This window comes from Xyrauchen texanus, chromosome 14 (genome assembly GCF_025860055.1).
Source record: "Xyrauchen texanus isolate HMW12.3.18 chromosome 14, RBS_HiC_50CHRs, whole genome shotgun sequence".
NCBI classification, from domain to species: Eukaryota; Metazoa; Chordata; class Actinopteri; order Cypriniformes; family Catostomidae; genus Xyrauchen; species Xyrauchen texanus.
This window is the reverse complement of record NC_068289.1, coordinates 25,673,837-25,690,950: the sequence shown is the minus strand read 5'-3', so window position 1 is coordinate 25,690,950 and position 17,114 is coordinate 25,673,837. Positions and strand designations below refer to the sequence as shown.

At 38.1% G+C, this 17,114-nt stretch overlaps 1 protein-coding gene across 1 annotated transcript in view; it reads left to right on the top strand.

Annotated features, from left to right (window-relative positions):
• Nucleotides 1-9,682, top strand: part of LOC127655074 (tyrosine-protein phosphatase non-receptor type 4-like) — a 111,704-nt gene extending 102,022 nt beyond the window's left edge. Inside the window, 8 exon segments of the mRNA XM_052142681.1 lie at nt 833-999; nt 2,096-2,186; nt 2,276-2,337; nt 2,452-2,598; nt 2,687-2,815; nt 3,059-3,207; nt 3,427-3,562; nt 5,335-9,682. Of these exon segments, the coding sequence (XP_051998641.1) occupies nt 833-999; nt 2,096-2,186; nt 2,276-2,337; nt 2,452-2,598; nt 2,687-2,815; nt 3,059-3,207; nt 3,427-3,562; nt 5,335-5,421 (968 nt within the window). The 3' untranslated portion in view covers nt 5,422-9,682.
• Nucleotides 9,683-17,114: the final 7,432 nt, after the last annotated feature.

The following is a 17,114-nucleotide window of genomic DNA, read 5'->3' as shown; positions in this document are numbered from 1 at the left end:
TCCGGGTTGGGTCCCATTCTTTTACTTCAGGTCCCGGGTCTTTTTAACATCTATAGTGATGCGATGACTTTACCAATTGACTATTGGCTCTTTTATTTAGAAGGCTATTAACTTTTTAATAGCAATTAGCTGTGGGATCTGTACCGATCGGGTTCAGTCGGGTCTGTGTGTCCGGTCCGGGTCCAGATTTCAAATAATAGATGGGTCCGAGTTGGTTCCGGTCGTTTCTGGATAGCACATTTCCAGGACTCTTTGTGTTCGGGCACACATTTGTGGAGCTGTGAAGACCTCCTATGTTGAATGCATGTTAATACCACCACAATGTCATAATTCATAAATCATGTTGGTTTTTAGCAAATTAGTATTGATCATAAGTTGTAATTAAGGTAATGTAATAAATGCTGAATGTACAGTTTATTTTGTAGGGTTTTTGTGCAATGTTCTTAAAGAATAGCATTAAAGAATGCTAGAAAATATTTCTCAATTTATGAGGAGGCCTGTGTGACCAAACTACATTTCTCAGCATTCTCGTAATTACGATTTTCTCTACTAAGTGGCAGCATTTGATTTGATCAATTCCCTTTCTTTGTTTTTATTTGGTAAAAATATTATTCCTCAATAAAATTAACCTCATGCCTAAGGCCTAGGCTTACATAATCACACAAAATTATTTTATTCTTCTAAGATCTTGCTAGGTCTGCCCAGAATCTGCACCTGTAGAATTCTGCTGAAAGCTCTACAGAATTTGAACGCCTATCATTCTCAAACTTCTATGCATGCAAACACCATGCAGGCTCATTTGGACTAACTTTAACTGTCTCTCCCTATGTAGCTATCTACGATGTAGCTGAGGAGAAACTGGAAACGGAGCCAGATTTTCAGTACATCCCAGAGAAATCTCCCACACACCCCTCCCAACTGGACCAGGACGCCTGGAGGGACTCCATGCTGCAGCTAAAAGAGAGTCTCAACAGTGGTACTGTACTGGCCCAGTTTGATGTGAGTTACTATAATGAGATCTCAAAGAATCTGATCTTCCCCCTTATACTTTTGTCTGATTTGGTGAAACAATTGGTATTGGGAAGATTCAAATTCTCACATTTGCTTTTCAAATCTGTTCATGTTTATACATTTTGAGTTTGTATGATTTTGCATCTGTAAAGTTCTCATTTGTAGCATGCTGTAAAATTCACAACAATCAGTGTTTTTCAGGATGTGGTCATATCAACTGTAGCTTCCTATTACCTCTTTTCTCTGTCAGGCAGCCTTTCGCTGGAGTGGATAGTGATGATTTGAATAGTAATAGAGAAGTTATAGCATGTGTCTGAGAGCTGTGTGGGAGAGAACATTGCCGCCAGCATCCTATGCTAGGATCCACCATTGATGACAACCACAACAATCATTCAGCAACACATTAAGTTAGAATTTCAGCCCCAGATTGCTGCTCATTATAACACACACTAGCTAAATTAAACTCTATTTCTCTGTATTTAATAAAAAGGGGCTAATCGAAATCAGACATGGCAAAATGTAGTGGGGACAAATGATGAGGCAGTGAATTTAAACTCAGCACATAGTATACTGGTGCTTTAGTGCAGAACTATACATTATTTATGTGTTAAAAATGCTTCCCCACCACACATAAATATCCTGTCTTGGTCAGAATAATATAAGTCATGATAAGATGATATGATACAAGCCTTTTTCTTTTTTAGCTTATTGTGCATTATTGTAGCCATGCATGCATTTGCATACATAACGCACATGGTAGAATGTGTGCTTAAATAATACATGCGTTGAAATTTTGAGATTAAAGAAGATTTTGAAAAGCTAAGGACAGTAGGGACATCCTATCTGTAATACAATACATTTTTCAGACACCCAAAGACACAATCCCTGCTAATAATAACTGCAGTGACTCCAGTAGTGAATATTTTATGTTAAATATTTCATGTTTTTCAAGTTAATGTTTCATGTATGAAATGTATGGTTTCCATACACAAGTGAAAAGGAATTCACGAATAACGAATGTCACATTTTATGATTCCTACGCATTATCGAGTTTTATGAATTGGAATTTGTTTTTGTTTTTAAGCAAATGTACCGGAAAAGGCCTGGCATGACAATGTCATGTGCCAAATTACCTCAGAACATTTCCAAAAACCGCTACAGAGACATCTCACCTTGTGAGTATCACTGCATGTCATTCCTTTGTATTTAATTTTATCAGTGAAACTGATAAAATATTTTAGGTTTTTTGTTGTTTCCTTGTCAGATGATGCAACTAGAGTCATCTTGAAAGGCACAGATGACTACATCAATGCAAATTACATCAATGTGAGTGGATCATAATTATTTTATTATCATTCTTGGAAACTCTGACTTCCAAAGCCGGACAAACTGTGATAGATAGCCTTTCATAATGTTATTCTGTTATTGAAACTTTTGCAGATGGAAATCCCGGCCTCCAGTCTCATAAACCGCTATATTGCCTGCCAGGGGCCGCTGCCCAACACGTGCCCGGACTTCTGGCAGATGACGTGGGAGCAGGGCTCCTCTATGGTAGTCATGCTTACCACTCTGGTTGAGCGAGGACGCGTATGTGTGACTCCTGATCTTTGACATTGCTTAACATTCCTTAAATCTTATTGGGATAAGATCGCTCAACCACCTGTTTATTTTGCAGGTGAAGTGCCATCAATACTGGCCTAACCCCTCAGGTAGCGCTACATATGGCGGCTTTCAGGTTTCCTGCCAAACGGAGGAGGGAAACTCAGCTTTCTTGGTTAGAGATATGACCATTAATCACATTGAGGTATGTATATTAATGATTTGGACTTAATAGTGTTACTTATTTAAGCCCTGAAACTGTATTTTCACTTTTTATTAAAAACATAATTTTTTTTTGTCCTTATGACAGTGGGATTATTTGACTGTTTTATCTATTTGGAGATTTGTGAGAAACAGCAGATCATTGTGTCACTTTTGTCATGACGTTGTTATAACATGTCATTACAATGTAATTTTGTGTTTGCTGGTCTGTTGTGTGTACTGTTAGAGTGGGGAGAGCAGGGAATTGACCCAGATCCAGTACCTGGCATGGCCTGATCATGGTGTACCAGATTACTCAACTGACTTCCTGGATTTTGTGGCTCTGGTCCGGAATAAAAGAGCTGGAAAGGACGAGCCTGTTGTGGTCCACTGCAGGTAAATGATAAAGAAGTGGTCATGAGTCCTTGGTCTGTGTGTGGACAAAATAGACAATGGAGTCTTGGGCTGTATCTGCTTAATAGTTTCTAAATGTTGTTTAGAATCTTTCTTTAAGTAGATGCTTTTATCCATAGGGAATTACAGTGTAATTAGGTCTTATTTCACAAAAATAAATAAATCCCCCCCCCTCTTCTCTCTCTTTCAACCATGACCCAGTGCTGGCATTGGCCGTACAGGAGTGCTCATCACCATGGAGACGGCAATGTGTCTGATGGAGTGCAGTCAGCCTGTGTATCCATTAGACATCGTGAGAACCATGAGGGATCAGAGGGCCATGATGATTCAGACACCTGTAAGTTCCACCCACCCTCTTTATTCCTCCCCACCCTCAAATTTCCTGTCATCCATGCATTGGCTTTTTAGGAATTCTGCCTTGAGCTGCTAGGAAGAGGCTGAATATTGCACAACATACATCTGTCATGATAAATTATTTTGTCACATTTTCATCCTGAGTTAAAATTATATTCTGTTATATTAGTAACTACATTAGCTCTAAACAACATTATTGAAAACAGTAATTGATTGTGGGAATCTTTATGCACTTCAGGATTTAATATTGATTAAGGGAGTCACACTCTACAGACAGTGATCTACAAATAAATTCTCACTGTATCAGTGCAAATGAGTTTCAGCAGCAGCTTCAGTCTATATAAATAATGTATATAATAATATAATAATATAATAATGTAATAATAATATATAAAAATGTCACTTCAAAACCACCTTAAACTTTGACTTTATCAATCTTTATGTATTTGGTTGTGCAGTGAACTTTTAAGTAGAGGTTGACCATTAGTGGATTTTGCCAATACAATAAGGTGGTGGAAAAGGCAAATAACTAATGAATTGGCTGATAATTATTATTTTTTTTTTTTAATGTTAATATATTTTCTTAGTCTTTCCTTGTTGTAAAGGGCACACACATAAAGGCTACAAGAGCCCAAAATTAATAAAATCCCACTTGCAGTTTGTGCTACTAAAATCCTAATAATAACATTTAGAGCATTACGCAGGGCTTTTAACTTAAAACATATGCGAAATACACCGGACTCTTATTTTGAAATGTCTGCACTTCCAGCTCAGCTATAAATAAAGTTTATGTAATTAAACATTCAATAATGTCTATGCTTCCTTTGTGTTTTGTTCTATAACATCTCACATTAATAATCATGCATAATTGACTAAACATTGATATATTTCGACAGATATGGTTTTTTGGTATTATTTACAAAATGTGAAGTTCAGAGACATTTTCGATATATTTTTCTTTGCATGTCGTCACTTCAATTTAGAACATTTTATCAAATCAAAATAACAAAATGTGATAATCAAAATAAAAAAATCTAATCAATATAACTGAAACAACAAAATATGCATTGAAGTGAGGAAAAAAATATGGATGAATATCAAAAATGATGACAGATTTAAATAAAGCAATTGCACGAGGTGTCAGTGATTGTTTTTTTATTTTAACCTCTGGAGGTCATTGTTATACTGTAGAACTGTAACTGTAGAATCCTCCAGTGCCGGCCATAGAGGAACACAGAGGAATAAAAATAATGTAGAAAACTATTGGCAACTGTAAAAACAATTATGTTGATTTTAGTCAACCTTTACTTTTGAGCATGAGATGCATTGTGTCTCCCGATTGTGATTTGTAAATACCTTTATGCCGCCTCTCTACTGAATTACAAAGTCTGCTTTGTGCATGAAAAGAACAGAATACACAACACCCTAGCATTGCGGTGTTGCAAGTTTTGCAGTCAAGTGCCACTCACATTTTCTACATATTCCTGTCTACATCCTGTCATCTGCTTCCTTAAATATTCTATATGCAGTATGGTCCCTCTCTCTCTCTCTCTCTCTCTCTCTCTCTCTCTCTCTCTCTCTCTCTCTCTCTCTACTCTCTCTCACTCTCTCACACACACACACAGACACACACAGTCCATAAATTATGCTCTCATCCCAGTTTCACATAATGCCGTCACACTTGACTGCTTTTGAGTGACAGGCTGAGACATTTTCCATTCACCATGACTTACCCTTTGTATTCTGTCTTCTCAGAGCCAGTTCAAGTTTGTGTGTGAGGCCATACTAAAGGTTTACAAGGAAGGCCAAGTGAAACCATTCAAGTCCATGCTGTACAAATGAAACTAATGTATTGCCAGCTTTTCCTGAAATTGATGCTGAAATTCACTGACGGAATCTATTTTACATGATATCATGGCTCCATAACGGACGAACGGTGGAGAAATTTCTCGAGCCAGGAACAAAGGACATAAACCAAGCACTGCTGCACTTTATACTGGCAAAAAGACTACATGCCAAGCTTCAATGGAGAGATAAAAGGATAAAAACTAACAAAGGTGAATTTGATACTTGTTGGGACTTTGAGTGTTCAGGGTTTTAACAAACATATATGTTAATAATGAATATAGAAGAGATTGCTAGTGCCATATGTAAGTGTGTAAGGGCAGGCCTGTAAATGAATGAGTGTTTTTTTGTGGTGACCATTATTTGGAAACAAAAAGAAAAATCCACAAGACAATTTGCGTACAGATGAACAGTTATATTTTTATTCTGGATATTTATTGTGTTTTAGTTTTAATGTTGACCCATGCCCATTGAACAAAAGTCACTACTTACAAATCAAGATTGGTATTTCTTACCACAGTGATAGTGGATGTTTTATTAATATTTTTCCTGTTTGATATCTTTTTTGACACAGGGTGAAATTTGTTTTTATTTATTTTGCTGTAACTAAAATTGATGCAGTCAGGACTAAAAGGCACTTGGCATATCAGCTGTTTCTAAAGTGCTCCATGTCTACTACATATAGTGTAGTATCAAGCACGACTTAACAATTGTGATACAAAACAATTACCAGCCATCATTGATCAGTTCAATTACAATTTAGTTTAAAGGAATAGTTCCCCCAAAAATTATCACTCTCTCATCATTTACCCTTATGCCATCTTAAACTATATGACTTAAGTTCTTTAGTGGAACAAAAAGGAGATGCTTTGAAGAATGTTCTCACTGGTCACTAAATTAAAACAGCATACCGGACAAAAAGAACAGGAAAAAAGCACCATTCTAAACAGTCATTCTAATGCTCTATAATTCAAGTCTTTTGAAGCTATACAATAGTTTTGAGTGAGGAATGGACCGGAATTTAAATAATTAATTACTGAAAATCTTTTATCTGTTGTAGCTCTCAAATAAAATTTGTGCTACCTAGGGCTGGGTGATATGCAAGAAATATTTTCACAATATTTTTATAAAAAAGAAATATATATATATATATATATATATATATATATATATATATATATGTGCATATGCGATATCCGGATACATCGTTGATGATCGTTGAATATTTTTCATTCATTTTCATACATAGACATCAGGTGGAAAATCACCAATACAATTAAGATCTAAAGACAATTATAAGTTTAAACATAATAATGATGATAATAGTAAAAATAAAAATGTAAATAAATCATTACCTCAACAGATTGTTTCACTTAGTCTGTACTTCAACGAATGGAAAACACAAATTTTCTTATTAGGTTTAATCCTAATAAATTCCCTTGTGGTCCCCAATTTATGCTGCCTAATAATTTTTTACTGAGTTCTTATGGAACTCAATTTCAGGTTCAAGGTGAACTTGTTTTGTATTATTTTATGATTTAATCACTTTTATTTGTAGATCTTAAACTGTGTTGTCCCTAAGATGATCGTAAGGTTATTTAATGGGGACTACGCACGCCATCATTTTATTTAAAAAGAAAACTATAGTTTAATTCCTTTGCCTGCAAATTAAACACTTTTCTTAATGGAGTGGATGATGAATACATGTTGATGTGACAACGCAATGTATTTTGCATAACTTTTAAATAAAAGTTTTTATAAAGACCGCAATGTTTCATCACTCATTGTTTTTGCTTTAATGATATTCAATATTAATGTCTTTTCCCAACAGGCTATATTTCCCTAGTAATGACATTTCTAATATATGTGTGGTTTTTATCTAGTTGCTAAGCCATAGTATATTTGATGCAAGACATGTCTGAATCTAGAGAGTAGCATATAACTGGAAAATGTTTCATGATATTCAGAGAACATCAGCAGTGAACATGAAGTATACACGATCAGCCACAACATTAAAACCACCTGCCTAATATTGTGTAGGTCCCCCTAGTGCTGTCTAAACAGCGCCAACCCATCTCAGAAATAGCATTCTGAGATTATATTATTCTCACCACAATTGTACATAGTGGTTATCTGAGTAACCCGTGCCAGACGGTCTGGTTTGAGTATTTCTGTAACTGATGATCTCCTGGGGTTTCCATGCGCAACAGTCTCTAGAATTTACTCCGAATGGTGCCAAAAGCTAAAAACATCCAGTGAGCGGCAGTTCTGCAGATGGAAACACCTTGTTGATGAGAGAGGACATCAGAGAATGGCCAGACTGGTTCAAACTGACAAAGTCTACAGTAACTCAGATAATCGCTCTGTACAGTTGTGGTGAGAAGAATAGCATTTCAGAAATCTATTCTGAGATGCTGGTTGGCGCTGTTTTGGCGGCACGAGGGGGACCTACAAAATATTAGGCAAGTGGTATTAATGTTGTGGCTGATCGGAGTATGACTCTGTGGAACAAAATTGGGGGTTTCTCCAATCAGTGGCTGTTTTCAAACCGGGATGGGCATTTTTCAACCATCTAATTAAAATAAGGAACCTCTGGCCTCCGTAATGCTTAAAACGTTTTTAATATTTTGATAAGGATCTAAAAATGTAAGTGCATGATAACTATTGGGCTATTATTTAATATATTTGGCAACTTCCCAGTTACATAGTTTTGTAATTTCCCAATATTGTCTATCATATTGTCGATCAAGATGGTCTTAATCAGCATCGGGAAATTTGTCAGATATCAACAATTTCCGATTAGATCATCCTATCGCCCAGCCCTAGTGCTCCGGATCTTGAAACTTGTTGCAATCAGCTTCAAGACACACAAGAGCCAATAGCATATATTGTTGGTGACGTTAAACCTGGCATGATGCATCCTGACATGACACATTTTTATTATGCACATGTGTGTTAGAGCTACAACAGATGAGAACATTTTCAGGGAATATGACTTAAATTTTAGCCTTGTTTCTTACATAAATCTAGATAGTCATGAAAGTGGGGCATGTGGGAGATTACCTCACATTCTAGGTTTAGAGGAAGTGACCTTTCCACTGGTTTATTATAATGATGACCTCCAGTCAGTAACATTCAGTGCCATCATGCTCCATTAGAGCTCTTCTCAGATCAGTAGATTTCTTGGTCATATCAAGAGTAATTTTAAGTGTATTTAAACAGATTCAGCTCTTTCCAGCTCTCCTCTCATATAAACCACAAAAGATATATTTCTGTTCTTTGCAGGTTCACTTTTTGTTTTTGTTTTTAAATGAAATTGTGTTTTAATGCTTTCACACATTTGTGCTACCCAAAAGCAAATATTCCCACAAACATAAACTGCTTTACCATTCAACCACCAATAATCTCTTTGTCACATGTGTTATATGTTTTGTCCAATCTGTACGTTACACAACACAGTATGTCAAATGCAGTAAGGTTTAGAAACAGTTTTTGTTTCTTGTTCTGTACATGATTGACCTGTTTTTTTTTCTTGTAGCAAACTGTGGTTTAGCACGAATCTTGTATGAATCTTGCTGTGTCGAGCATGTCAAGCTATCTGACACTGCATTAACAAGCTGAGTGTGTGTGTCAGTGTGTTTTATAAGATACTGCTAGTTGTGTGAACTTAATAGCCCAAATCACATGTTCAGGTTTGACTTAGGAGACCAAGGTGTGGTTCAACACATTACAGGGGTATGGTTCTGACCATCTGATTTTATATTATTATTGTGTTTATTGAGCCCATGAAATCCAACAGTTGCAATTTATTTTTATTTTTTTTAGGCAAAAAAGCATTTGCTTCTCATGCTAAATTGTTTCATTTAGTAAAACTCAATGCAGCTTTTCTTAAATTTGTGACCCATTGCCCAGTTTTACAGGTTATTTCTAGTTAAATACAGAGTCAAAATTAATCTGAATTAGTATTTGTAAGGTACTGTTTACTTCTACAGGCAAGCACCTATTTCTTATTGGTCATGCTTGCTGGAGAAAGTAGGATTTAGGACCAAATAATTCCGCTCTATGCTCTATATACAGCAACATAAGCACAACAGCTAAATTACATGCGATTTGACAGAAACTAAATGCATCCTGCTTTGTGGGAAAGAAAGAAACACAATTACAAACTTGTGTTAATGTTTTATTTGCTGCGAATAACAGGAAGATCAAGTTGTGTCACTTGTCCATTTTTATGAAAATATTAGTGTACATACAATGTTGTAAATTAAAAAGATAATCTTTAAAATAAAATGAGCTGTGTTCTGTATTGTTCTTGCATAAGATATGAAGAATTGTTTACAAATAGGCTACACCATAATAATAAAACCATTGCAAGTTCACTTATATATGTTATAATCAAATGTGAAGATTTGATTTTTGGTAGGGAGGACAGTTCCTTTGAAACGACTGCAATTTTAAACCCTCCAAGAAGCCAGTGGGTGGTGCTGTTGTAATAATTCACTGTTTGATCGAATTCATTATCAATTGTCAACTTCAAGAAAGTACACAAGTGAGCACATAGTCAAATGAAAGGTTAGAGTAAATCGTGATACATTTAATTTTTATTACTCATCATAATTTACTACAAACAAGTACCATGCACTACTACCATGCTTTTTTGTGTCTGAAGTAGGCTACCTTGTAAATAATATAATAGTTAATTAATATGGTAATAATTCAGTATCATGGTATTACCGTCTGATAACACTGTACAATGTTACTGCCATTGTACTTTTTTTGGAGGGATGAATGATATTCAGATACAGAACAAACAATGTTCCGATACATTCTCAAGAATATTTGAATTTATATCAGTCATTTAACTGTACTATGTCTAAAACTTGACTGGGAAGTTAAAGGGATAGTACACCCAAAATAAAAATTCTCTCATAATTTACTCACCTTCATGCCATCCCAGATGTGTATGACTTAATTTGTTCTGCTGAACTCAAAGGTTTTTAGAAGAATATCTCTGCACTGTAGTTCTGATGTAGTCAACAAGCCAGTTTTGACATGTTTTAACAATGGTTGATTATAATTTTCTGAAAGATAAAGTGAAATGATCATTTTTTCCCACAACGGCCCTTTAAATGTACATCCACGTTTAAGGAGTTGCGTGACGTCACTTCCTGAGGGGAAAATACAGCCACTCCACAGTTTTTCGGACCAGGGAGAAAATCAGCAACACTAATCTCCAGAAAACAGGAAGGTGGTTAACCCAATAGTATCCAGCTGTAGACCCGCAGCACCACCAGTTTCAGAACCCCAGTTTCAGAACCCCAGCGCCAGAACCTGAAGTGAGGGGCGGAGCTTACGTTCGAAACCGAGTAGCGCCACCTAACGTTTTGGAGAGTAGGCTACACCACCAGTTTCAGAACCCCAGCGCCAGAACCTGAAGTGAGGGGCGGAGCTTACGTTCGAAACCGAGTAGCGCCACCTAACGTTTTGAAGAGTAGGCTACACCACCAGTTTCAGAACCCCAGCGCCAGAACCTGAAGTGAGGGGCGGAGCTTACGTTCGAAACCGAGTAGCGCCACCTAAAGTTTTGGAGCGTACTTGCTTTTATTACAAACGAAACATCATACTTTATACGTATGTTATAATGATTATTTAAGGTACAGTACAATAAGCACTTTAAAACATTGATCTTGTGTAATATAATTGTATATAGTTATCCGTTTCATTGTATTATGAGAGTTACTTCCTAATCATGATGGTGAAAAAAAATGCTTGAAACTTATGGGCATTTTATATAAAATATACTTTATTTCACAAGAACATGTGCAGCATGCATTTTTCTTTATGTAAAATAAAACATGTCAAAAAAATAAAAAAGAGAAAATTCAGCAGAATTTTAAAAGACACAATAAAAATATATACAACAAGTGACCAATTCACCCCTAGGCCCATTTTATCATGACAATCCTGTATAAATTAAACTTAAAATGTATCAAATAAGGAATTCACTCTCAGGCCCATTTTGTCCTTACATTCTTGCTAAAATAATTCCATGTCATCCCTGAACACAAAATGAAATAGAAAGGGCTCTCTGGAAGCTTCTGACTGTTCCAGGAGATTGTTGCGGGCCTTTTCCTTGTGGTCTTCATTCATTCGAAATGTCTCTACAAGAGATGAAAGCACCACACAATAATCTCAACGTAAAAAAAACCCCTCAACTATAAGGTAACATTAACTCACAAACAATGCATATAACAGAGGAACGTGGAACAAACACTTTAACACCTTCACAAGATGTCTTAAAAACGTCACCGCAAGGCTCATTTACAACACGCAAAAATGTATCGAACCATCCGTAGAATTTTTTTTTTTAATAAAGTAAAGTATGACAACATATTCAAGCTTCATTAAGATGATAAAGTTATGCACAAATTAAATATTTAGCAGATAAACGCTGAACTTAATATATGCGATAATTTTTCACAACATGATGTCAAAAACGTTACACAACTCAACATGCTCTCCGCCATGCTTGTCTCATTGTCAATAACTCCGCCCCTCACTTCAGGTTCTGACGCTGGGATTCTGAAACTGGGGTTCTGAAACTGGTGGTGCTGCGGGTCTGCAGCTGGATATGTCTCGGTTAAACCGGCCTACGGCTTGGAAGATGGGTAATTCAAAACACAAATTTGTTTACTGACATAAGCCGTTGCGAGAGGATTGTTTAACCAGCGGAATATTGATACATTTGCAGTAAGTATTGCTTTTGTCTCTGCAGTGACGGAGGATCAACAAGTGGTTTCACTTGGAATATAACCGTATTGTTCCGCTTGGTTATTTGTATAAAACATTAGATAAGTTCAGCCGTTAACAGTAAATTTGGCGGAGTTTATTCACTTACGCAAACAGGTGCTAGTGGAATTCTTTCAGCGCGTGATCGACAGTTTTTGATGAAAAATAAAATAAATAATAATAATGAAATGTTAGAGTTTAGATATTGCGCGTGCACATCTGACAAGTACGAACGTTCGAGGTTTTGTTCGCGGCGTTACCAGCGGTTATTTCAAAGTTCGAGGACGAATTCTTATAAGATCCCTCAATATTCTTGAAGTGCAGGTATTTGATATCAATGGAAATTGAGTAATTATATTGTATATAATTACATATACATTATATATATATATATATATATATATATATATATATATATATATATATATATATATATATATATATATATGACATTTAATTTATTTTATTTAGTACTGCCCTAAAGAAGCTATTTGACAACATATCCTCACATATATTCCACAAGACAAACTAGTAATTTAATTTACACATTATCCTGAATAACAAGATTAAATTCCCTTGGGTCTTAATATGGTTTTGCTTTCTCGATGATCAATGAGTGTGTGTAATAATTGTTCATGAGTCCCCGTTTTGTCCTGAACATTGACGATGTACACTTTACTTAAGCAACATGTGAACTTTGGTTCAATGATGTGAACCAAAGTTCACATCATTGGAACCTAAAATTCCAAACACAACCCCCACATCTCAACATTTAACTGCTTGTATGATGTAAAAAGTGCAGTGTCTGAATGTGACATTGTCTGATTTAACTCCGTGGTTGTGGGGAAATGAACATTAACAGTGACCGCAAAAACACCTCGTTTACATTTTTATGTGTTACACGAAGAAATGGATCGGCTTCTTTCAGCTTGTTGTTGAAAACTCATATTTATTGTTGCATTTATACTTACACTGCCTGACGGGACGACAAAAAGTGTGAGTGCCAAGAGCATGATGTCATTGCCGTGGTAACCAGATATACAGGACTGTGCAAAAGATTTGGGCACATAAAATGTTTCACAAAATTATTTTTTAAGATGGTTATTTATGTCTTCAGTTTTAGTGTGTCATCCCATTTGCAAATAGAATAGAATATAAGAACAGGGAGCACTGCAACAGATGTCATGGCCCCCACAAAGCCCCCACTGAACAGAGTCAGTCTGAGATTACAAAAAGAGACAGAAGCAATTGAGAAAGGCAGAAATAGACAGAAGAACTGGTGAATTCTCCAAGACGCTTGGAACATCCAATCTGCCAACAACCAAGAAAAACTATAACCAGGTGTACCTAGGGGAATTGGTGCTGTTTTAAAGGCAAAGGTGGTTGCGCTTTTTTAAGTTTACTGGACTTTATATGACATTAAGTGAAAACTATTTAAGGCATTATTTTTTAAAACATCCCCACTATGCAAAAATTTTCACAAGTGCCTAAAACTTTTGCACAGTACTGCATTTCAGTGGATTTGCTGAAAGACTAGAATGAAAGTATCGTCAAATCAACGTGCGATGCATTGAAATTGCTTCTCTTCTCTACAAACGATATCAGAGACAATAGTGAGAAGGACAATGAGGATATTTAATGTAGGAAGAAGAAAATCTGTAAGCCTACCAGCTGAAACTGGGACATAATTGCGTTTTTTTTTTTTTGAGAATTTTCGGGACACCGGGATGTCTGGTCACCCTACATTTAAGAATAATACTTAATTTTTAGTACAATGTTGACCGTTGTGTTATAGTTTCATAACAAATACTAGTTTGTTTCATAGAAACCATAGTTACATTGACATAACTATGGTAATGGATTACTTTTTATAGTCTTGCTGCAGATGCCACAGTTTAACAATGGTTACTATGTATGAGCTGTGGTAAATTTTTGGAAAAAGGAGCCATCCATGGATTTACTTGTGGTTAGTTACATTGTTTTATTACAGATACCACAGTCTCCCAACATTTACTCACTCTCATGCCATCCCAGATGTGTATGACTTTCTTACTTCTGCTGAACACAAACTTCAGAAGACATTGATTAAACCACTGGAGTCTTTTGGATGACATTTATGCTGACTGTGTCCTTTTTAGAGCTTTTGGAGTTATGTGTAGGGTTGCATGAGCTGTAAGTTCTCACATATGTTGGGATGCAAAGTTCACACTAAGAGCATTGTAACTAGTAGTTAGTTTGTAACTAAAGCGGTGATTAATTTGGTTGCGCAACCTGTTCTTAAGGCAAGACTTATTTAGTAGGTTGTAAGCTCTCCGTAAAGTAATGTTTAGTCGTGTAATATGACGTTTACTTGTATTTATACAATAAACAACCTTCAAATTTGTACACAGAAGTGTTAAAAAGACATGAATTTCAATTTGATGTTATTACGGTTGATGCCAAACCTTGTTTGCTCGCATAACTGTTAATAGCTGTAATAAATTATATCACCACTAGGGTTGCAAAATTCTGGGAATTTTCAAAGATGGAAACTTTCCATGGGAATTAATGGTAATTTTAGGGAATTAACAGGAATTTATGGGAATAAACGGGAATAAAGTGGGAATTTTCAAAGTTGAGGGTTGGCTCTTCATAGGGAACTTAAATATAGTTGAGGGAAGTATATTTTAGCATAATCTTGACTAAAACAAACAGATGCCATTCAAATACACTTGAATATCCATGCCATTCCTCAATCACATGCACATAGAACACTGCTTACTGCATGGCTATTGAGACCACACCCCCTACTGGCACTGTGCATGCCTCCATCACATGTACAGAAGCCCAAAGCACAAGACTATTGAAGGCACACATTTGAGCCTGTGGACTAAAAAAAGTGAAGTAAGTTTTGATGATATTATGGGGAAATATATTTATTAAATGTTTAAATTGCAAATATCACATACAAATGTATTCATCTAGTAGCAATGCTGATAAGCTAGATGCTAAATAAGCTAGCATAACTTTATTTACCACATAAGGCAGATGCTAGCTACCTCATGTGGCTGTTTTTCTCTGCCTCCTGCAATATGTTTTCAAGATCATTCCAGTTGTTTAGCTAGCCTTACTATTTATGTATCTGTTCATGCCATTGCATTAGTATTCTTACTAGGGTTGGGCTGATGGACGATATCACCATCCATCGTGATGGCTGACAGACATCACGATGTTTAGCGACTCCCGCTTTCCATGGTGACGCGTCATGCTTGGCATGTGATTCACCACAGCCAAAATAGTGCTGTTTGGGAATACGCACACAAAGGTTTGCGACAGGCTCACAAATGTAAGAGTGGAAAAACTGGTTGGCATTCGTGCAAACGTTTGGTTACGTATGTAACCTCCGTTCCCCGAGGGAGGGAACGACACGTTGTGTCGGAGAAGCGACACTAGGACACTAGGGGTCTCTCTTGAGCGCCGATATTCACCTCTGATCTTATTGAAAAGGGCCAATGGGAGTTGGCAGTCAGTATTTGCATACCCCGCCCCCGGACATACGGGTATTTAAGCGGGGCAAATACGGGAGTTCATTCAGGATTTTTCTGAGGAGCCGGAAATGGTCCGGCCACAACAGTGGCTCAGTTCAGCGACATGGCGGAGGAAAGACACAACGTGTCGTTCCCTCCCTCGGGGAACGGAGGTTACATACGTAACCAAATGTTCCCCTTCTGTCGCTCTCTCCACGTTGTGTCGGAGAAGCGACACTAGGGGACCCATTCCAATCTTGCCATGCGCTGAACCTTGTACGTGGACCGCCGATACAGAGGCGGGCAGGGATTTCATCCAGTGCCATGCATCGTCCGTACCTGGCTGCACGTACCCTTCCCCAATGCCCCATAAGAACATCGGAGTCCTTCTAGTTACCCTGGGAGGGGAACAAGGCAATGTTTGCCAACATGGGAACGGGCCAGCCTGGCTGGGCCTCTTTTCTCTCTATGTTTCTCGCATAGAGCAATCACGGCCGGGGCCCTTACACGCATATAGGGAAGGGGGTCTTACCGAGACCCTGCGGAGACCACACCTGCCCTTTTTCTTGGGGAGGAAAAGTGGTAGACACATCACACGGCCGTCTTAGGGCTCGTGTGGAAAGTAAGGTGCGGTGGTAGATCCAGCCTCAAAAGGGGGAGTTGCTACAGCACGGCGACCGGGGCAGCTGTAACTGCCTAAGGGAGACACGGGGTCCGCTCGTAGGGGACAGAACCGTGGAATTACACACAGGGGGAGTCCGAACAGGAGGCCTTCTTATTTTACCTGTGGAGCCCCTATACCAGTACGGGGTGGCCACCAGGGTACCCGCAGTGGCTTGGGTCGGCGAGTTCCTCCGCTGAACCGCGGACCCGGAGGGCTGGGGAGGAATCGACCAGGGTCCCGACTCGGAGTGGGGTGCCCTGGGAAGAAGGCGCATTACTTTACCTTGACGTCAGGAAAAGGGCGCTGGGCGCAAGCGATCCACCCGGCCGGTCGGTCTACGTGTTACCGAGTTCTATGGGCTCGGACCTGAGAAAACACGAGACGCAACTGACTCAACGCGGAGGTTGTAAAACCTTGCGAAGGTGTTGGGTGTTGCCCAACCCGCGGCTCTACAGATGTCTGCTAGGGAGGTGCCCTTGGCCAGTGCCCACGAGGACGCAACACCCCTTGTTGAGTGAGCTCGGACCCGCAAGGGTAGGGGCACGGCCTGGGTGTGATAAGCCAGTGTGATGGCGTCAACAACCCAGTGGGCGAGCCTCTGTTTGGAGACGGCATTCCCTTTCTGCCGTCCCCCAAAGCAGACAAAGAGCTGCTCAGAGCGTCTGGTGCTCTGTGTGCGGTCCAGGTAAATGCGCAGGGCACGCACTGGACACAGCAACGAAAGGGCTGGG